The sequence below is a fragment of the Portunus trituberculatus genome, chromosome 35, assembly GCF_017591435.1.
Source record: "Portunus trituberculatus isolate SZX2019 chromosome 35, ASM1759143v1, whole genome shotgun sequence".
In the NCBI taxonomy this organism is placed as follows: domain Eukaryota; kingdom Metazoa; phylum Arthropoda; class Malacostraca; order Decapoda; family Portunidae; genus Portunus; species Portunus trituberculatus.
In genome coordinates this window covers 677,604-700,478 of record NC_059289.1, presented here as the reverse complement: position 1 = coordinate 700,478, position 22,875 = coordinate 677,604, and the positions used below count along the sequence as shown (strand labels likewise).

General features: G+C 40.2%; 1 protein-coding gene and 1 long non-coding RNA gene across 3 annotated transcripts in view; both read left to right on the top strand.

Annotated features, from left to right (window-relative positions):
• LOC123512999 (multiple PDZ domain protein-like) overlaps positions 1-22,875 on the top strand; it is a 945,060-nt gene that overhangs the window by 689,631 nt on the left and 232,554 nt on the right. For both annotated transcript variants that reach the window (XM_045269789.1, XM_045269790.1), the window contains 4 exons: positions 1,331-1,387; positions 12,252-12,428; positions 13,708-13,827; positions 14,840-14,857. In XM_045269789.1, the coding sequence (XP_045125724.1) occupies positions 1,331-1,387; positions 12,252-12,428; positions 13,708-13,827; positions 14,840-14,857 (372 nt within the window). The remainder of the gene's footprint in view (positions 1-1,330; positions 1,388-12,251; positions 12,429-13,707; positions 13,828-14,839; positions 14,858-22,875) is intronic.
• LOC123513004 overlaps positions 21,102-22,875 on the top strand; it is a 14,044-nt gene continuing 12,270 nt past the window's right edge. The window contains exon 1 of the long non-coding RNA XR_006677235.1: positions 21,102-21,499. This is a non-coding gene — a long non-coding RNA (uncharacterized LOC123513004). The remainder of the gene's footprint in view (positions 21,500-22,875) is intronic.

The following is a 22,875-nucleotide window of genomic DNA, read 5'->3' as shown; positions in this document are numbered from 1 at the left end:
TACCTTTTATATTGTAATTCTATTTATTTACCCTTTTTTACACCTTTTATTTACAATTTTTCGTGGACATTGATTTTTGTAGACACGTAAAGTGCTACTGGTTACTATATTTCCACGCACAGATAACAGCAAACGTTTGGGGAGGGGGAAAAAAATAAAGCCTTTACATACATACGAAAAAAAATTACAACAATAACATCAAAAACAGCTACAACAAATGTTTTAAATCACGAATTGTACAGCCCAGAAAAAAAAATGTGAAAAAAGTACGTAAAAAAAAAAGTTGGTGCCGTAACTTGACTCGTGCAATCGCAGTTCATTTCTGTTGAGTTTAGGAGAAATTTTCCAGGCGCGACAGCACGACAGAGAGAGAGAGAGAGAGAGAGAGAGAGAGAGAGAGAGAGAGAGAGAGAGAGAGAGAGAGAGAGAGAGAGAGAGAGAGAGAGAGAGAGAGAGTGAGTGAGTGAGAGAGAGTGAGCGAGTGAGTGAGTGAGTGAGTGAGTGAGTGAGAGAGAGAGAGAGAGAGAGAGAGAGAGAGAGAGAGAGAGAGAGAGAGAGAGAGAGAGAGAGAGAGAGAGTGAGTGAGTGAGTGAGTGAGTGAGTGAGTGAGTGAGTGAGTGAGTGAGTGAGAGAGAGAGAGAGAGAGAGAGAGAGAGAGAGAGAGAGAGAGAGAGAGAGAGAGAGAGAGAGAGAGAGTATTAAGGTTTTTTAAATAATTCCATACACAACGTGGAATTTTAAGCCTCATTGTGTATACTTTTCTTTGTTTGAATAGAGAGAGAGAGAGAGAGAGAGAGAGAGAGAGAGAGAGAGAGAGAGAGAGAGAGAGAGAGAGAGAGAGAGAGAGAGAGAGATGGCAGGAAATTGTTTTATATTTTGAACGGAGGTGAACAAAGAGTTAATAGTTTAAGTATACACACATACATTCCGTCATTCCTTGCCTCACTGATGTGTTCACCCTGTTGTAATTTTCCTGGTTTTTATTTTTTCCCTCGTTAATTTACTTTTTTTTTTGGAGTATTTCAGGAAAAATATACAGAAAAATGTGTGTGTGTGTGTGTGTGTGTGTGTGTGTGTGTGTGTGTGTGTGTGTGTGTGTGTGTGTGTGTGTGTGTGTGTGTGTGTGTGTGTGTGTGTGTGTGTGTGTGTGTGTGTGTGTGTGTGTGTTGGTGATTTTAACGTTGTTGTTATTATTATTATTGTGGGTGTTATTGTTTTATGTATTCATTATCACTACTACTACTACTACTACTACTACTACTACTACTACTACTACACCACCACCACCACCACCACCATCATTTTTAACATTTTTTTCCCTTCCTTCCAGATTCGGTCCCCTGACTCAGATGATCCTACCGGGGCTGCACATCCCCGAAGGAGCCTGGTGAGTAATCCTTCCCAGCATCCTACAGTCTCCTTAGCCCTTCCTCAGCATCCTTACCCTGCCTCTCCTTCCTTCCTTACAACTTAGAAGATTCCTTTTATCTGTAATAGTTTTTACGTTCACGACTGGAAGACAAGAGCGTTCTGTGATCTCTTCTGTTATGGCGTGTAAAAATAATCTAATACTACTGCGATTAACTTATATAGGCCTACCGTCGCCTGGCAGCCTCCCTCATCTTCTTATGTTTTATTATTTAGGCACTCCAAGTCTAGGAGGCTTAAATATTTATTACAGAGCTTCCTTTTGTTTCCCCTGATAATTTTGATCCTCCTACTTTCTAAGCCTTCAGCCTCTTAGCACACAACTCCTATTCACAGGACTGCTAAGCTCATGTTTTTTTTATCTTCGTTATTTTTTTTAAGCTTTTAGAATCCCTTCCAACATTCTTATCAGTCGTCATTCTCTCCCCATTCTTTAATTTTTTTTTTTTCACTTTCCCTTCCAACACCATTATGAGTCGTCTTTCTATACCTATTTTATTTTTTTTTTTTTCACTCTCCTCCTTCAATATCCTCTGTCCTCTTGCCCCCTATTTACTGCTCAATAAGTTTTCATTAAGCTCCCAGCACTACACCATCCTTCTTTCAGCACCTGTATCTTCGTAATCATCCTTTTTTTCTCTTTGTCAATGTCTTGTATTACTCTTCAAGCACTCAGCACTTTTTGGGACTTTCCTTACCACACTTCCACTAACCCAGCACTACACTATTCATTTTCAGCACTTTTATCTTCCTATTCCTTCTTTTTCAATGTCTTGTATTACGTTTCAAGCACTGAACACTTTTGGAACCTTCCTTAGCACATTTCCACTAACCCAGCATTGTAACTTTTCCCTTAGCACTCAATTTCTTCCTGGCATCTTCTTTCTTTTCTTTCGCTAAGCACTCAGAAAACTTCTCTAACTTCCCTAACGCATTTTTCCTCCTTTTATGTCTTCTTACTGCTACAGCTTCCCCTTTAGCTGCCCATTTGATCCCCTTAGTGTCCTCAGCTCCTCCCCACTGTCCATTAAAGATAAGTCTTCCCTCTAAACACTACTTTCCTGCCTTCTTCTTCCGTCCAGCCCCTGAAATCTCGTAGCCTTAGCTTCTTCCTCTTCCCCTGTTTTCCTCTCTCCAGTCCGATGTTGTTTCCTCCTAGTCTCTCCTCTTTCCTCCTCTCTCGTGTTTCCTCCTCTCCCGTGTTTACTTCTCCTCCTGCTCCTCTTCCTATGCCTCCCTCTCCGCCTCCTTCGGTTTAACTTTGGAACACATACGTATACACACTGACACACACACACACACACACACACACACACACACACACACACACACACACACACACACACACACACACACACACACACACACACACACACACACACACACACACGGTAAACTTTGTGTATAATCTATCTCTCTCTCTCTCTCTCTCTCTCTCTCTCTCTCTCTCTCTCTCTCTCTCTCTGGCAAACACGTCGCCATTATCATTCGTCATGTTGATAAATATGTAACAGGCACAACTTCCGGAAATATGCCTGGAAAAGAGACACACGCCTGCACACGCCAGCACGCCCACCAATCATCCTCCCCCTCTTCCTATTCCGCCACGCCCACTCAAAAAAAAAAAAAAAAAGAAAAGGGAAAAGGAAAGAGAACTAAAAAAATAGAACTGGCTGACTGAAACATTGAGAGGGAAATTTAATGGAAAGAAAGCGAAAAATGTGTCCAGCATCCATCAATTTATCGTTCACTTGGCATAGGGAAGGTAGAATGTGAATGTTTGATAAAGGAAAGGGAATAGAAAACACGCGATCGGTTAAAATAGGAATGGAAGAACGTGAATATTAGATAAAGAAAAATAATAATAGGAGACAATCATTTATTTGAATAGGAAAGATAGAACGTGAGTTTTTAATAAAGAAAAAATAATAGAAAACACTCGATCGCTTAAAATAGGAATGGAAGAACGTGAATATTTGACAAAGAAAAAATGATAGAAGACACTCGTTCACTTGAAATATTAAAGAGGAAAACGTGAATAGTTAATAAAGAAAACTTATAGAAAACACTCATTCACTTAAAATAAGAAAGGGGACAGGTGAATTTTAATAAAGAAAAAAAAGTAACAAAAGGTATCGGAATAAGATAAGAAGAGGTGATTAATTAGATTGGTTTCAAAAGGCACCTCTCACATTGTTCCTCGCTCACTGTACCTGACGAACGTAATTATTTAACGAGTTAATTTCCGCTCCTCGTTAACGATACGGCCTAAGGGTTCCTTGGTATTAATGTTACTCCTCAGAGAGAGAGAGAGAGAGAGAGAGAGAGAGAGAGAGAGAGAGAGAGAGAGAGAGAGAGGTGATGGGATAAAGGAAGAAAGAAAATAAAACTAAAGACAAACATACAATCAAAATCATAAGGTTTTCTTTGATTTGATGAAAAAATATTGAGAGAGAGAGAAAGAAAAATGTGTGTGTGTGTGTGTGTGTGTGTGTGTGTGTGCGTGTGTGTGCGTGTGTGCGTGTGAGTGTGAGTGAGTGTAGACGTCAGAAAAACCGGTTTGTCCCACATGTTCCCGGCCTCACACTGTTAAGGAAGGGGCGGGTAGGGAGGGGAAGGAACCAGATGGGGAGATAGTTCGGGGAGAAAGGAACGAACAAGTTGGAGAGAAAGGAAGGAACAGGTGGAGGGAGTCAAGAGAGTGAGAGAAAGTGGAGAGGGTGGCGAGGGTGGCAAGGAACTGTAAAGAGGAATTAGAAGGAGCGATGAGAAATGGAGAAAAGAGGAAGGAAGAGAAGGATGAAGTGGAGTGCTGAGTGATACAGTGTAGTGGAGCTTTTAATGTGGATGAGGCATGAACAAGTGGATACATAATGGAAGTGGATGGATTCATGTTGAGTGAATGAGGAAGTGATGTAGATGGGCAAGTGACTATTAATGCATGAATCGTTGGATATAGTGCGTATTTTTTTCTTCTTTTTTTTTATGGTAAAGAGAGAGAGAGAGAGAGAGAGAGAGAGAGAGAGAGAGAGAGAGAGAGAGAGAGAGAGAGAGAGAGAGATAGTAGCTTTGGTCACTACGCAGCACTGTTTTTAAATGTGTGGAAGTGATAAGATAAATAAAAAGACCATGATCTACGTATATTCCTAAACTTTTTGTCGCCCCATTTTCACAAATTTCTACTGACTTTACTGTGTTACTGAGCCCAGTGTTAGAAGTAATAGTAGCATTAGTAGTAGTAGTAGTAGTAGTAGTAGTAGTAGTAGTAGTAGTAGAGGAAGAGAAAGTAAAAGCACACATGGCACCGCACAATCGTAGAACAAGTTTACGTCATGAATGGGAAGAAGCAGCACTGGCAGCTCAGTGAATCGTCTTTGTGGTCTTTGGACACAGTACTAATGAAAGAGCAACGCGTTGAAGCACACGCCTGTTTGTGTTGGATTAGGAACGCTGAGTTGGTTTAGTGTCTTGCCTGAAAGGGTAAGAATAATGCCACAACCATTCCTGAAGTGTGAAGTGTCCCACTACAGTCCTGCACGTCCCACGAGGCGCTGCGCTGATGCAAACCCAACGTTCCGTCTGAGGAGTCCTGCAGCCAAGATGTGTGTCCCGGAGCGAGGTGATCCAGACTACTTCCAGCAGGCTGTGGTCTGTTGGAGGGCAGTGAGGACTGTACAGGAGGGTCTGTGTAGTGTGGATGCCTGATGGAGGTGCGGCCTTGGAGAGAGCTTGGAGTTGATGGCAGGACGGGATTTGTCACAAATGAAAAATGAAGTTCTGTATCGAAGCCACCGGCCTTCTGGCGGCACCTTGTTCTTCAAGACTTCCGTCACTTCTAGTTGCCGGGAACAGGTTGCCTGAAAAGCCATCGGTAAGGGGCTTAGCAGCTTTACGCCGAATAAAACAGAGCTGAATAGCATGACTGACACTGGCAATAAGGAAAACAAGGAAGAATCCTCCAAGATGTGCAGCTTCATCGCCACCTCGCCCCGCTGCCCTGGCTTCACCGGCCCGGTCATCGTGGCCGTGGTATGGAAGAAGCAATTTTTGTGCAGCGGGGACACGCGAGAGTGTCCAGTGACAACATCAAGCACTGGCACTGGCACAGGCACACCACGCCGGCCTGGCTTCACCGGGCCGGTCATCGTGGCTGTGACTTGGAAGAAGGAGTTTGGCTGCAGCGGAGAGCGGGGCGAGGCGGAGGACAGCCGCCACAAGGAAGGTGAAGTGCAGGAGGGAAGAGGAAGAAGATCAGTAAGTGGAAGAAATTTTGGCGATGGCTGACAAAGAAGAGGAATTGAGAAGAGTCACGACATGAAGCTGGCTCACCAACTCCTGCCCGCTGCTCCTCAGGGAATGTGTGTTGTGTGTTCACTGTTCAGTGTTCTATGTATAAAAAAAAAATAAAAGCTCCATGTTATGTGTTGATTGTGTTATTTTAAAAGGAAAAGGAGAAAAAGTTGCATGTTGAGTGTTCTATGTATAAAAAAAATGTCTGTTATATGTTGATTGTGTTACTTAAAAGAAAAAAATGCATGTTATATGTTAGGTTATTTATGTAAAATAAAAACGTTAAATGTTAAATGTTGATTACCTATGTTGTCAGTGTTAAAAAGGAAAAAATGTATGTTGTATGTTGATTGCTATTCATGTGAAAAAAAAGTATGTTATAAATGTTAATGTGTCCCAAAGGTGAGGAAAATGTTAGAATTTAGAATGTTACTTTAATTGTGTATGTTACAAATATATCTTATTGAGTACAATGATAATAATAATAATAATAATAATAATAATAATCATATAGTAGTAGTAGTAGTAGTAGTAAAGGCATCAAATACACAAAAAAACAAGAGAGAGAGAGAGAGAGAGAGAGAGAGAGAGAAGGCAAAAAGGATGAATAATAAACAGTAGAAGATGAAAGAATAAATATCAGATAACACAAATATAAATATAGTCTTGATTGGTTAGCTAAAGGGCAACTCTCTCTCTCTCTCTCTCTCTCTCTCTCTCTCTCTCTCTCGTGTGGTTGCCTTTTTTTTTCTTTTTTTTTTTATATTCTGGTTCAGTAATGTCATACCAGCTGATTCATACGTGTTGGAACTTGTTGACGTTGTGTAGAGTGACACACACACACACACACACACACACACACACACACACACACACACACACACACACACACACACACACACACACACACATATTTCTTCGTTGGATTAACTTTTTTGGCATTATTTATGATGAAGTGTGGATTTGATTTCGCTTTTGTTTGTTTTGTTGTGTTTTCGTATAAGTCTCTCTCTCTCTCTCTCTCTCTCTCTCTCTCTCTCTCTCTCTCTCTCTCTCTCTCTCTCTCTCTCTCTCTCTCTCTCTCTCTCTCTCTCTCTCTCTCTCTCTCTCTTCTTCTTCTTCTTCTTCTTCTTCTTCTTCTTCTTCTTCTTCTTCTTCTTCTTCTTCTTTTTTTCTTCTTTTTCTTCTTCTTCTTCTTCTTCTTCTTCTTCTTCTTCTTCTTCTTCTTCTTCTTCTTCATCGCCTTCCTCTTCCTGGTACACGTAATATCGCTTAGAGAACCGGAAGAGGAAACAAGAGAGAGAGAGAGAGAGAGAGAGAGAGAATGATACTTGAGTGAACGGAAGAAGTAAGGGAATTTAAAAGGGGAAAAATCATGAGAGGGAAAGGAAGAGGAGGAAACAGCCAATTATCTCCTACATGAGGCTGCCGTGGTACAGAGGGGTCTCCAAGCGCACGGGTTCGAATCCTGTCCACGGCCCGAGTGTAGGTTGGGCTTCCTCACTCTGGGCAACGGTTTCCTAGCCGGTGGCCTTTGAGATAGGAGGTACCCCAAAGAGTATCCCCTTTAGCCCAGAAATTCCCGTGAGAAACCCCACATGGTATAAATAGAATAGAAAAAATATATACATACCAACTTGAAGGGAAAAATTAACGTGTTTCTCAGAGGTGGGAGGCAATCTTGACCCCTTCAGTACCGCGACGCATTTTTTTATCATAATTTTTTTGGTGTAACAGAGAGAGAGAGAGAGAGAGAGAGAGAGAGAGAGAGAGAGAGAGAGAGAGAGAGAGAGAGAGAGAGAGAGAGAGTCGAGGTAAAGCTGCTCTTCTTACGACAAAACAACATTCTCCAATTTCGAAAAACGGAAACGTGAAGAGGGAGAGGAGGAGGAGGAGGAGGAGGAGGAGGAGGAAGAAGAAGAAGAAGAAGAAGAAGAAGAAGAAGAAGAAGAAGAAGAAGAAGAAGAAGAAGAAGAAGAAGAGTAATAACAAGAAGAACAAGAACAAGGAGAAGGAGGAGGAGAAGGTGGAGAAGAAGATGGAGGAGAAGTAGACGGGGATGAAGAAGGAAGACATAGAAGACGCAGAAGAAAAAAAAAAAAAAAAAAAACAATAACTTACACAACAACAACAACAACAACAACAATAACGATATGAATACAAACATAAAACATAAACAGACAAAATACACGAAAGAAACTAAATATATAGAAAAACAACAAATAAACGTGATAAATGAAATAGAAAAGAAAAAGTAAATAAGAAAACAGACAAAAATTAATGACAAAAAAAAGAACATACATAAAAATATAAAGAAAAGCGATTTTAGTTAATAGTGGAGGCGATTTTGTTGATGATGATGATGGTGGTGGTGGTGGTGGTGGTGGTGGTGGTGAGGGAAAAGGAGGGGAAACCAGTCCAAAGGTGTCGAAATCAGCACCTTTGTGGCCGCTTGGTGCGATCAAAGGGGAGGAAAATTGAGAGAGAGAGAGAGAGAGAGAGAGAGAGAGAGAGAGAGAGAGGTGGGAAGGGAATGCAGTGATGATACTTTTTTTTTCTTTTTCTCTCCCTTTTGAGTTTTATATTCTGTCACGCAGCGCTTTCTCTCTCTCTCTCTCTCTCTCTCTCTCTCTCTCTCTCTCTCTCTCTCTCTCTCTCTCTCTCTCTCTCTCTCTCTCTCTCTCTCTCTCTCTTCCTCTTCCTCTTCCTCCCCACTTCCTTCCTGTCATCTTTCGTTACCTTCCCCTTCCTTTCCTCTCCCTTCCCTCACCTCCCCTCCCTTCCCCTCACCTCCCCTCCCTTCCCCTGGCTTGTCGTCTCTTCCTATCCCTTCATCTTCGCTTTGCTCTTCCTTTCCCTCCTCTCCTTTCCCTCCCTCCCTCCCTCCCTCCCTGTACACCTCGTCTTCATCACTTTAGACACATTCAGACGACGCTATGTCAATAGTTTGTGAGGGAGACGAGTTTCGAGAGGACACACACACACACACACACACACACACACACACACACACACACACACACACACACACACACACACACACACGGTTAGGTCTTTGAGTAGTCTAGTCGCGGATCAGAGGTAAGAGAGAGAGAGAGAGAGAGAGAGAGAGAGAGAGAGAGAGAGAGAGAGAGAGAAAAGAAAAGAAAAAAGGAGAGGAGAGGAGAGATGAAAAAGAAGAGAGAGAGAGAGAGAGAGAGAGAGAGAGAGAGAGAGAGAGAGAGAGAGAGAGAGAGAGAGAGAGATTCTGGCAGCTCCCGTTATTGGTGAAGTCTGTGATATCACTTACTGAAGGTTTGTTACTTCGGTGGTGCTTGTTACTGTGTGTGTGTGTGTGTGTGTGTGTGTGTGTGTGTGTGTGTGTGTGTGTGTGTGTGTGTGTGTGTGTGTTGCATTGGTCTGCTCTGTGTTGTGTTGTTTATATTTTCCACCAGCGGCACCAGAATAACATGAACAAAAATAGAGGTACTGTATTAATGTCTATGTCATGTCACTGTGGAGGGAAAAATTTAGATAACTTCAGATTTTTCCTTCCCAAAACACTGGTGTCAAAATTATCTGGAGTTTTCGACTTTTTCAGGAGATTTTTTGCCACTAGCTCCAGATTTTTTTTCCATGTCGTGTCACTGTCCATGTCATGTCACTGCCTGTGCTGATTATCGTCTTTCATTTCGCTCCCCCTCTTCTTTCTATTAATATCCCTCTCCTTCCTCTGTTTTCATCCCCTCTGTTACATTTCCTTCCCTTTTTATCCTTTCCTTCTTCCTTTCCTCAATCAGTCTTTTTTTTCTTTCATTTCCTCTTCCTTTCTCTTCCCTTACCTTCCCTTCCCTTCACATCCCCTCTCTTCTTTTCTCTTCACATCCCTTCCCTTCCCTTTCCCTACCCGTCCCTTCCCATCCCTTCATTTACCTTCTCTTCTATTCCCTTCCCATTTCTTTCCACATCTTCCCTGTAACTTCTCAATGGTTAGTCTTAAAATACTCATTTGTATGGAGAAAAAGAAATATTATGCTCTTTTTCCCAGTCATATATTTTTAGTACTTCTGTTACCGCTTGTTGAGTCACCAATTACGTACATATGTAAACCAGAGAGCCTGAGTCTTCTCTTGTGGGGTGTAGATGTAAGAGAAAGCATGAATTTGATAGGGATTTATGTTATCTCGTTTCTGTTTTATTTTACCTGGATGTTTTATAGAGAATCGTCGTTTTTCGTGTTTTTTTTCTCTCTCTCTCTTTGTTAATTAAATTTTGGTGGAATAATGTACTTGACTTTGGAATTGCATCGATATATTTCGTTTTTTTTTTTTTTTTTTTTTTTTTTTTATTGTCTAGTATCTGTATCGTGTTTATTCATCTTTCTTTTATATTTTCCTCCCATTTATGTTGACTTCAGTGAAATACGTAAAATTACATAAAAAGTGTATGCATTCTCAGGAACAGTCTTACTTTAGCTTAGCATTTGCAGTGAATCGGAATTTTTACCGTGTCATATTTTCACCTGATTAGATGGAGTTTGGTGAAATGCATAACATTCGACAAATATACACGTGCACTAACGTCAGAAGAATCTTGCCTGGTAGTTGTCATGAATCAGTCTTTATCGTATTTCTTATTTTTTTCCGCCTGGTTAAGTAGACTTTGCACTTTGGCGAGACAAGAGACGCAAAACACTCCATGCCTCGAAACAATAATGACCTCCCAGTCCCCACATCTCCCTCCCAGACCCCCAATAGACCCCCACATCCCCTTCCCAGCTCCCAACAGGCCCCCCAACATCTCCCTTCCAGCCCCCAACAGGCCCTCCACATCTCCCTCCCAGCCCAGAACAGGCCCCCACATCTCCCTCCCAGCTCTGAACAGGCCTCCCACAGTCCCCTCCGAGACCCCAACATGCCTCTCACAACCCCCCTCTCTGGCGGGCGTCGCGGGGCCACCACCATTGATCCCCGCTATTCGTGGCCGGCACTGCCCGCTAGCTAATTGAGAATAATTATATCATATTTTTCCCCGCTTTTAGTTCCCCCCTGGCGTCAAACTTCGTATTACTCCACCCTTTTTCATATTTTCTTGGTAATTTTCCTGTTCTCAATTTTCCTTCCCACTTTCTGTCGATTTTATTTGATTTTTCCTATATTTTTCTTGTATTCTTATTAGTGCCGCTGTTTCCTCAATCCGCATTACTGATCGTCATTCATGTACCTGTGTGTATGAGAACCAGTGTGTTTGTTCTCCCTCGTGGTTGTGGAGTTCAGATGTCCCCGGGCAAGGCGAGGGTCACGGCCAGGGAGCGGGGGACGGTGCCTTGCCTTGCCTTGCCTCCCAACACCCTCATCCCTGCCATACTTGGTGACTTGTAAATGCTTCCCCGCTGAATGTTAATAAAGGCGAACTGCTGCACCTTCAATATCAGTCAGTCTTGGATCGACAGGTGAAATTGTCTTTATTTTTCACCTTTATCGTGTACTGTGTGAAGAAAAATTATTGTGTTGAGTTTTGGTGTAAATTTTAAGGAGAATTTGTTTGCATCTGTAGGTGGAATATATAGCAATAAATCGCCTCTATGCTTCATCTCTCCCTAATTAAGACACATGATAAGCGCCAGTGAGTTACAGGCCTCGTCCTCAGCCACGGAAAATTCTAGTACATTCTAAAAACACAGAGGTCCCGGCCAAAGTAAAGGGCAGCGTGGCGTGTGTCTCTGTGCCTCTCACTCTCGGCTTTACCTCTCCGGCGCCGCACCACCCAGCTCTGATATTCATTTGTGTTCACCAGTCCGCACACCTACATATATACACTTTCCATGCCTCGCCTACCTTGCCTTGCTGCTCTAACGTATACATTATATAGAATAGTAATACTATGTGTGTGTGTGTGTGTGTGTGTGTGTGTGTGTGTGTGTGTGTGTGTGTGTGTGTGTGTGTGTTTCTCTTTGTTCTATAAATACCCTCGACCTTTCAACCATATTATAAATGAGATTGGGATATTGTGTGTGTATGTGTGTGTGTGTGTGTGTGTGTGTGTGTGTGTGTGTGTGTGTGTGTGTGTGTGTGTGTGTGTGTCTGTCTGTCTGTCTGTGTGTTGACGCGTGCAACTTCTCCCCTCATCTAAATGCCGACTAGTTTTCCCTTACGCGCATAAATATAACGCAAAATACAACTATTATTTATGTGTGTGTGTGTGTGTGTGTGTGTGTGTGTGTGTGTGTGTGTGTGTGTGTGTGTGTGTGTGTGTATTTACCTAGTTGTGGTTTTATAGGGCCTGGGCTTTATGGTCGTGTGGCCCCGTCTCCATATCTACGCTTATCCATTTTTTCTTTAAAACTGTGTGTGTGTGTGTGTGTGTGTGTGTGTGTGTGTGTGTGTGTGTGTGTGTGTGTGTGTGTGTGTGTGTGTGTGTGTGTGCTTGTGCGTGTGCGTGTATGCGTGCATCCTCCAGACCAACTAGTAAAACGCCCACACAACAAACAACACATTTATCTCCGCTGCTCCTAACACCCCTCTCTTGATTAACTCCCGTGCGTCTCTCCCCAGCTGGACGCCATCCTCGGGGAGCTGGGAACGCCCCGGGACACGGACAGTCAGCTGCTGGACCGCTCCCTCGAGGACGACCAGGAGCTCAACAGGGGCGAGGCCAGCGAGGACGACCTTCCGGACTACGACAATGACCTCGACGACTTCTCCGAGGAACAAATGTACAGCGGCCACAGGGTGAGTTAGCCTACTCTGTGTTGCTTATTGCTGATTGTGGTAATTGTCCCTGTTGTATATCAAAGATGTTTTATTTAAATGGGTGACTAAATATTCTTGTCTAGTCTTGTTATTTTGAGCATTTTTATTTAAAGAGAAAGATTTTGATAAGAGGGAACTGTACTAGTGTTCCTGCTTATTGATGAATGTGTTGGTCCCCCTTGTGATGGAGTTGAAATAGAAAACGTGGCACTTCAATGGGTGACTAAACATTTTTGTCTTGTTTGTGGGAAATATTTGTATTAAAAACAACATTGGCTAGCAAGAGAGATGGAGATGAACTACCTTACCTTATCTTTTACTAACCGTACATTTTTGCCATTTAACGCAATACAAATGAACTAAATATATCGCTTTACGTAATTTTGTATCATAACTTTTCACTAAAACTATCAAATTTCCACTACATCCTTGAAATGTATAGTGTCGAGCTTCACTTAAACCATACACAGTCTATTACCTTTTCCTTCGCGTAAATCACCACTATTTTACCTCATTATATCATCATTATTTACTAAAATCACTGTATATCTTGTTTATCTTTATAATCTAATTTCCTTCACTCAAGTTTAACCCCTTTACTATTAGAACGCATTTTTACCATTAGTTTTGGGTGTCATTAGACGATTTTATTTGCATTAGGTGAGGTCTATGGAGGTCAGAAGATTAATGGCCAAAGTCTTCACTGTTTTAATCCACACATAAGTTTCTGAAGTTGTATATAATCACCAAATAGTAAGCAAAATGAATATAAAAATACGTCTTGGTACTGAAGAGATTAATCCTTCTTCTACATTTTAAGTCCTTCACATTTTGCCAGCTCAATGATCCACCTAAGCTGATACTGGTCCACTCTTAATCCATTTTAAATGTTCTATAATATCAGTTCATCCACCAAACTATCAAATTTCCATTGCATTTGAAAAAAAAAAATCTCCATCTTTCTCTCCACTATCAAAGCCACTTATATACTCTACACCTCCATGTAATTTCTTCCACATACACACATACTGGCATTTTACATCACCACCACCACCACCACCACCACCACTGCAGTCAATTCATCCACATCATCCCCTCCTAACCTTCCACTCCACATCAAACACACCAAACCACTCCACTTAGCGATACTCCATCAACACTTGCCCTCACACTCACTCCCTCTCACAGTCCCACTCTCTCACACCCACTCTCTCACTCCCACTCTCTCACTTCTACTCTCTCACTTCTCTCCCTACAGCATTCTGGGTCCGTTTTGTCGAGCGAGTCGGAAGTGCCACCCCTGCCCCTCACCTCACCCCCCCACACCCCCGCCTTCCCCACTGACGAGGAGGAGGAGATCACAGAGTATGATAATGAGGTGAGTTTTGACGTGTCCATCTTCTTTTTTCCTTTGTTTTTTTCCCAACCACCACTTTTTATTTTTTTTTTCCTATCCTCAGAGTTTTTTTTTCCCTTGTTTTCCTTCCCATCATCATCCTACCTTATTTCTTTTCCATATCGTTAAGGTTTTTTTTTTTTTATGTCCATATTGTTTCCTTTGTTTTCCTTCCCCATCACCACCACTTTGATTGTTTTCCTATCCCCAAACTGTCCTTTTAATGTCCATCTTTTTTTTTTCCTTGTTTTTCCTTCTCAATTTTTTTTCTTTTAATGTGCATCTTCCTTTTTTTCCCTTGTTTTCCATCCCACCATGACCCTTCCTCATTTTTCCATACCCTTGAACCGTCTTTATAATGTCCATCTTTTGTTTTTCCTTTGTTTTCTTTCCCACCACCAATTTCCATTTTTTTTTTTTTTTTCCTTACCCTCAGATTGTTCTTTAATTATTTGTTGATTTTGTGAATGTTTAATTTTTTTTCTTTTCTTCTTATTTTCCGTTGTCCATTCCTTCTCCTTTTATTTGATTTCCCATGCTTTTTTTTTTTTTTTTTGCTTATTTTCATTGTTATTATTTTCCTGATTTTCGTTTCGTTTTTGTGTGTTCGCGGTTTTTTTTATTTATTTTTTTTATTTGATATTTTTGCAGTTTTTTGTTTTGTTTTGCTTTATTCATTCACTCATTCATTTATCTACCAGGTGGTGTTCTTTGTGTTAAGTTTATTTCTGTCATTTTTTTTTATTATTCTTGTATTTTCCATTGTTATCTCTCTTCCCACAATCCCTTTCCTCCTTTAAGACATTTCCTTTACCTTTCCCATCTCCCTTCCTCTCACAGTTATTTAATCCATGTATAGTGTTCTTAATAATTGTCACTACATATCTCAGGTCTCAATTTTGTTTACATCTTCCCTTCCCTGACTCTCTCTTTATCCCTTCCTCTTCTCCGCCTCCTCCTGCTCCTCTTACTCCTTCTTCTTCCCCTCCCGCAGGACTCCTCACAGGAACTGGTAAGTCTTCTTCATAAAGTCGTCCTTATAAAGTCGTTGCTTACAGGTCGTCGTTATTCTTGTTTATTCTTTACGTAAACAAGAAGCTTCTTTGACGTAAACAAAAAAAGATATTTAGTTTTTTTTTTTTTTTGTCTTCTCTTCTGGCGTCACATTATTATTATTATTATTATTATTATTATTATTATTATTATTATTATTATTATTATTACTATTGGAATCTTTATTTTTTTTTTTTGTATCTAATGTTCACATAGTCGCTTCTTCTTGGCTTGTTGTAATATATTGTTTCTTTTTTTATACATATATATATATTTTTTGAACTATTATTACTCTGCTGGGAATTGCCTCTGCTTATAATATATACTATACATTAAACAATACTTTTTTTTATGTTTTAATTAGTGAAAAATATATTAGCTGGATGATTCACCTTAACATTTTATCATTTATACTTCCATCTCTCAAAATTTTGTGTATGTGTATATACTAAACCTAAACCAATGCAGCACCATCACTTTTTTTGGTTCACCCTGCTCACTGGTGTGCTGGAATACCTCACCATGACTCATTCACCATACATTAGGGTGTAGCGTGTGTAGCGTAGTGGTGTGTCGTGTCTGTGCACTTAGATCTGCATGTGTCCCAGTCCTCGCCTCCCACACACCCCCTCCCTGTGTTCCCACCTCGGCTCGGCGCACCTGTGTGTGTCCCTGACCGTGGGATGTACAGTTAAACTATCTGTACTTCGAATTGGATTAAAAATACGACCCAATAGAGGAAAGAAAATTTAGTGAATGTAGAATAGAAATAATTGTCTTTGAAATTATAAGAAATTCATTCAGCAATAATTAGAAGATAAAAGTTAGGTTATGAAGTTTTAGATTTATAATTTTAATTATGATTTGATAGAAATAGTAGAGTCGGGGAAAAAACAACTTTAATCAAAAATATTTTGTAGTAGCAAATTACAATGATTTGAATGAGTTGAAAAAAAATATTAGATACAAAATAACAAAAAGGTATTGAAATGTTGTGAAATGTAAATGGAAACATAGATGTACAGAGAGAACATCATATCTAGCGAATTGGGAACTATATGATAATTGTAACACCTAAAAGCAACTGAAGATACGACACAGAATCCTGAATGAAAGAATCTCATTTCCTTTGCCGAGAATCATAAAGGAAGGGATCGGAGGCAATAAGTCACCCGCTCACACTCTCATCGCCACACACGGCACCGTTTTTCCGCCTCTCTGACTCCCTGGATCCACGAGTTTAAGATTTATGGATTCCTAGCAAGAGTGCGAAGGTGTGTGTGTGTGTGTGTGTGTGTGTGTGTGTGTGTGTGTGTGTGTGTGTGTGTGTGTGTGTTGATGGATCCATAACTTTTAAAAGCAAACTTGTATTGTTGTTTGCTTTCATTCCAGTTTATTCCCTCTTAAAGTTTTAAAGGGACAAAAATAGTGTACCATGTTTTTCTGTGCGTGTTTTCTGTGTATGTTTTCATCACAAGCGTCAGTGTGTGTGTGTGTGTGTGTGTGTGTGTGTGTGTGTGTGTGTGTGTGTGTGTGTGTGTGTGTGTGTGTGTGACGTCACCGTGCTTAACCTTTATCATACTTGTCTCTTTAGAAGGTCATGAATGTGTCTTCCTCTCAATACACTCGTACACACACACACACACACACACACACACACACACACACACACACACACACACACACACACATTATTACATTATTCACTCCTGACTTACTAAATCCAATATAATAATGATTCTACGGCTTAAAAATCAACCATTCTATCAATTAGTTAACCCATTCAGTACCTTGACGCGTTTCCATATTCACTCTGCTTATTTCCTGCTGATTTCCTACAGCTTCAGAAACTTATGTCGGGGATTAAAGTAAAGAAGACTGTGGCCATTAATCTTCTGACCTCCATAGACCCTTCCTAATGTCAATAAAAATGGTCTGATCGTGTGCAAATCTCAAGGTAAAAATGTCCCAGTATTGAAGAGGATAGTAATTTTTTTCCTTTAGTTTTCCTCTCAATATTGTCATTTTCTCACAAGGTACTGGTTTGGAATGGTCTTTAAATTTCAATTCAATATTTTAAACTCCTGACACTCATATGATGGGATTTAGAGTAAGTGTATGAGAATATCACTTTTATAGTTTAACCTCCTGAGTACTTTGACGCATGTTTTACCTCCATTTTTGGGTATGATTAGACGCTTTTATATACATTAGGAAAGTTCTATGGAGATCAGATGATTAATTGCTAGTCTTCACTATTTTAATCCCCACATAATTATTTCAAGCTGTATAAAATCACCAAATAGTAAGCAAAATGAATATGAAAACGCGTCCTGGTGTGATTAGGCGATTTTATATACATTAGGAAGGTTCTATGGAGGTCAGAAGATTAATGGCTAGAGTCTTCACTATTGTAATCCCCACATAAGTATCTGAAGCTGTATAAAATCACCAAATAGTAAACAGAATGAATATGAAAACGCGTTCTGGTACTGAATTGGTATATTTTACTGTTAAGGCTTCAAATTCTTTAGGCAGCGAAAATACAGCTGCTTAGATCTCTAAAGGCCTTGAAGTGTCCCTTGCTTACTCTAAAACTACTCCTTTCAAATGCTAATGATAATATGAAACTTCTTACTCCCTTTTTAAACGACTCTACGATTTTACTGAGGAATATTAACACTAAGGACATTTATTATTATTGCACTACACGATGATTCCTTCTGTTGTCAGTGGTGGAAATAGAAATTGTACTCTGAACTTGCTCATATCCACTTTTTTTTTTTTTAAGGTTTAGCAGTTATAGTAGTCGAATATTTGAAAGATGTAATGAATGAATGAATAGGAGAAACGAAGGATAGGAGAGAATGATGGAAGAAATTTAAAGCAAGATGAGAAAGCTGGATAGAAGAAAGGGTAGAAGGATAGAAGGTGGAAAGAAGTATGAAAGAAAGGAGGATGGAAGGAGAGAAAGGAAGGAAGGAAGGACGGAGTGGCTTATGTGAGACAAAACTTTACGTCCTTGGCAATGAACTGGATATCGATTATGAGGAAGGTGTGTGTGTGTGTGTGTGTGTGTGTGTGTGTGTGTGTGTGTCAGTGTGCGTGCGTGTGCTAAATAGTATCTTTCACCTTCTCTTTGTGTATTCTGACCTCTAGCACACACACACACACACACACACACACACACACACACACACACACACACACACACACACACACACACACACACACACACACACACACACACACACACACACACACCGCCAATTAGCATGCACTAGCTCAAGGTCAAAAGATCATCACCAAACAGACAGACAAACAAACACAGACAGACAGGCACCTTGTAAATCCAATTAACATCACTATTTTATTTCTTCCTTTTTTTTTCCTTACTACAGCTTATATTACACCGTTTTCATCATCAACATCTATTTATTTTCTTGTTTTTGCTTTACCAGTGGCTTGAAATAGTGGGTAGGGATGTTTCATTGTGTAATCTGCTCTTTGATCCGTCTCCTTGGTGATGTGACCTGGCTAAGGGAAGAATTACTGCAGTCTGTCATTAAAACGAAAAAGAAAACGAGGCTCCAATATTCTCGTGTGTCGTTACCGTAAAATATTTCAGCATTGGGGTGAAAATATTCTCTCTCTCTCTCTCTCTCTCTCTCTCTCTCTCTCTCTCTCTCTCTCTCTCTCTCTCTCTCTCATTTTTTTTCATTCTGTATCTGGAACTGAAGGAATTAATTTGCAGGTAATGTTTTTTTTTTTCCTTTTAAAAAAATCAGGTTTGCTCGCCTGTTTTGAATTTGATAGGAAAAAAATGTTTCCTCTGTGCGTATATTGTAATTTTTTTCTTCCAGTCGTGGTGTTTTATTATAATTAGTGTAAATGTTTTCTTAGTTACGATTAGAAATTTATTATCGCCCTGGTTATTAATGCAGAAAGTCATCGATATTGTAATCATTATCGTTATAATCAGTGAACTCTTCCTTTCATAAGCAAATTCATTATTATTATCGTCATTATCATTACTATTAACCCTTTCAGTACTGGGACGCATTTTTACCTCGTGTTTTGAGTGATATTAGACGATTTTATTTACATTAGTAAGAGCCTATGGAGGTCAGAAGATTAGTGGCTAAAGTCTTCACTAGTTTGATCCCTACATAAGTTTCTGAAGCTGTATCAAACCACCAAACAGTAAGTAGAGTGAATATGAAAACACGTCATGGTACTGAAGGGGTTAAAGGTACGAGTTTTTACATCAATAACGTAAAAGTAGATTGATTTTACTTGAATAGAAGTTAAAGAAGAAAAATATATTGCAGTTTGCGCCTCTTGAAACACACAAATATGCTGCAATAGAACCCTCGCATTTGAATAAAGCAATTAACATTTTTTTTCTAAACTATTTCTCATTCTATTAAACTTTGGAAGAAATAAATGGAAGAAAAGAACGAAGCATGGAGGAAGAAGACAGTGTGAAGACAGAGAGAGAGAGAGAGAGAGAGAGAGAGAGAGAGAGAGAGAGAGAGAGAGATGTACCGTATATGTCATTCTCGCCTCTTTCTCCTTTCACCCCCTCCCCCCTCCATCTCCTCTTCCCCTTTTCATCTCTCTCCCTCTCCCCTCCTCCCCTCTTATTATCAATTTCCTTTCGTATTCCCTTGTTACCTACTGTATCCTTTCTACCCAGCTGTTCTTTATCCCTTCATCCTCTTCCCCTCGTCTACCTTCTATATCTATCCATCATTAGCTTCTCTTCTTCTTTTTCCTTTTCTTTCTATTTTTTATGCATTTCAATTTTAACTTACTTCATCTTTTTTTCATATATTTTCTTTTCCTCTTTTTTTTATTTTATTTTCGTTTTTTTTTCAGTTCATTTCTTTTCAATCCTTTAGTACCTTTAAAATTTTCCTTAATCCCTTATTTTCTTTCATTTTTTAGTTTGTTTCTCTTATTTTCTATTTCTATTATTCTTCTTTCGTTTTCTATGACTTTTTTCTTCATTTTTAACTTTTTTTTGTAGTTTTTGCCATTTTGTTCTCCATTCGTTCGTTAGATTTTTTTTTCCCTACTAATATTTTTTTTCCTTCCATTCCTTCATTTTATCATCACTTTTTCACCACATCCTCCTCCGTACACTGATCCTTCTCTCTCTCTCTCTCTCTCTCTCTCTCTCTCTCTCTCTCTCTCTCTCTCTCTCTCTCTCTCTCTCTCTCTCTCTCTCTCTCTCTCTCTCTCTCATTTTTCTTCCTTTCATTTCTCATCTAATCTTCCCAAACGTATTTCATCCAATATCCCATTTTCTTTCATTACTATCTCCCCCCTCGCTTTTATCCTTCCATTTCCTCCACACTCTCTCTTCACATGTGTATTTCTTCATTTTCCTGCATTTTCCACCTTCGTTTCTTCACAAGTGTATCTCCCGATTTTCCATCCATTTCCTCAACATTCTATCTTCACATGCCTATATCTATTTTTTCCTTCATTTTCCTCCTTCGTTCTTTCCTCAGTTCCCTCTTTCGGTTCTCAGACAAGGGTGGGAAACGATAATGGAGTTAATTAAAGTAAGGAAAAGAAAAGAAAGAAAAGAGAAAATTGAAGAAAATGTACCTTAATATCTTACGATTTTATTTTATTTTACTTTTATTTATTTTTTTTTTTTTAGTGAGGATGTGTGTGTGTGTGGGGGGAAGGGGGAGATGAGACCCCCTTAGCGCAGATGCAATGTTGTCAGAAGGTGTGAAATGAGCAAACCTTCTTTCCTTGTGACTCCTTTCATCCTCCTTGTCCTCGTCCTTGCCTTCTCCTTCTCCATCTCTTCCTCCTCCTTTTTCATCTCCTCCTCCTCCTCCTCCTATTCCACTTCCCTCAGATCATTACGTCACTTACAAGGCCGTTCCCTGTTGAGGCGATACTGGTACTCAAGGTAGTTATGTTATTGCTGTGTATGTGTGTGTGTGTGTGTGTGTGTGTGTGTGTGTGTGTGTGTGTGTGTGTGTGTGTGTGTGTGTGTGTGAAGCGGGAAGAGCGTAAAATTAATTGGTCTGACTGTTAGGACTGTGGGCGGACGGCGGACTGACAGAAGAAGGAGGAGGAGGAGGAGGAGGAGGAGGAGGAGGAGGAGGAGGAGGAGGAGGGGGAGGAGGAGGAGGAGGAAGAGGAGGCTAAGGATCCTACGCCCGTGTGTGGCATCACTGCGCAGGGTGGTGATGGTCGTGGTGGTGATAGGAGTGGCGTGTTCCCCCTCTCCTCCCCTCAGTGTCCTGGAAGCGAGTGTGCAGGGAGGGTGTGCCGCGGCTGTGCTCCCAGAGTGTCTCGGGGAGGGCCACGCGTAGCCTCACCTGGGGACGTGACAAGACTTACAACACAAGGCCCGTCAAGACACAGACAGCCACCTTACTTACGACTTTATTCAGAAACGCCTTCCCTTCTCACTACGATGATATTGCAAGCCACATAGACAACTAGCCGGGATTACAAGACAGTTTCTCCTTTTAGTAAACTAGAAATCTTGCCAATCTATCACCAGAACCTTAAAAATACGCTTAAAAAAACATATGACCTCTACTGGAACCTTGGGAAAGCAGTGATGGTGAGAGAGCAAAGCGTTTCAGAATACTGGCATAACCACCACCTTGACTAGCCATTGTTGCTCTACTAGGTCTGAGCTTCTACTCGTGTGTTGTTTTTATTAGATCATTTATCTACTTGTCTTTAAAGAATTTCCATCGTTTGGGGGCGAAAACAATATCACAGCGATTATTTTTCATTTCCTATTGTTATCGTCTTAAATTAGAGTCGAGAAAACACCTGAAATATATATAAATGTGTGTATTAGCTTAGAGATATAAGAAAACCAACAGTAAAGGTATATATATTCATCTCCGCTTTGTATCGGCATTGTGGAGTTACCTGGAAGAAAGAGGAGGAAGAGGAGAGGAAGGTGTGGTCTTGTAATTAAAGACAGGTGATCCTTCTAGGTATTGTACAGGGGAGGAAGCGAAGAGGTGTTGTTTTGCCAGGTGTACAGGGAAGGGAAAAGGGGAAGAGCAGGTAAAGGAAGGGTAAAGCACAGGTGAGGTGGAAGGAAGGAAGTCTGTGTGTGTTTATAGATCCAAATGAGGAGGGAAAGATTCATGGGAGCTGGAAGGGCGTGGCTGCACATTGCCGGTTGAGAGAAGGGGATTGTAGAACACGTGTTTGATGGCCGGTGTGTGTGTGTGTGTGTGTGTGTGTGTGTGTGTGTGTGTGTGTGTGTGTGTGTGTGTGTGTGTGTGTGTTTCTCGTTCTTTTATTTATACGTATGTTTCTCTTTCTTATATGTTTTGTTCTTCCTCTTTGTCTTCGTCCTCTTCCTCTTTCCTCTTTCCTCTTCTCTTCTTCGTCGTGAAACAAAGGAATAAGAGCTGTTTACTTGTTTCTTCCTTGTCTTCCCTTTTATTCATCTTATTTTTGTGTTTTCCTCTCTTCGTTCTTTCCTCAGTCCAGTGTTCTTTCTTCCTTCTTTCTTCCTTCTTTGCTTCCTTCAATTCAGGTATTTTTTTTCATTTTCGTCTTCCCTACTTCTCTGTTTCTTATTTGCACATTTCTTTTGCCACTTTTTCTTTTGCTTACCTTCCATCGTATCACATCTTCACAATCTTTTTTTTTTCAGTCATGTCTTTCATCTCAACATCTTTACCTCTTTTCCTCCACTTAAAACTTTTCCTGGCCTTTTTTTTTCTTCATTTTCTATTTTTATTTTTTCTCCTTGTCCTGTCTCTTTTTTTCTTTCTCCTATTTCGTTTTTTTTTGTCCTTTTTTAATCTTCTTTTATTATTTCCTTTATCTGTCTCCTTTTTCTATCTTCTTTTTATCTTTTCTATTTCCTTTTATTTTTTATCTTTTTCTATCTCTTTTTATCTCCTTTTTTTATCTTTTTTATCTCCTTTTCCATCTCCTTTATGTATCTCCTTTTCCTATCTCCTC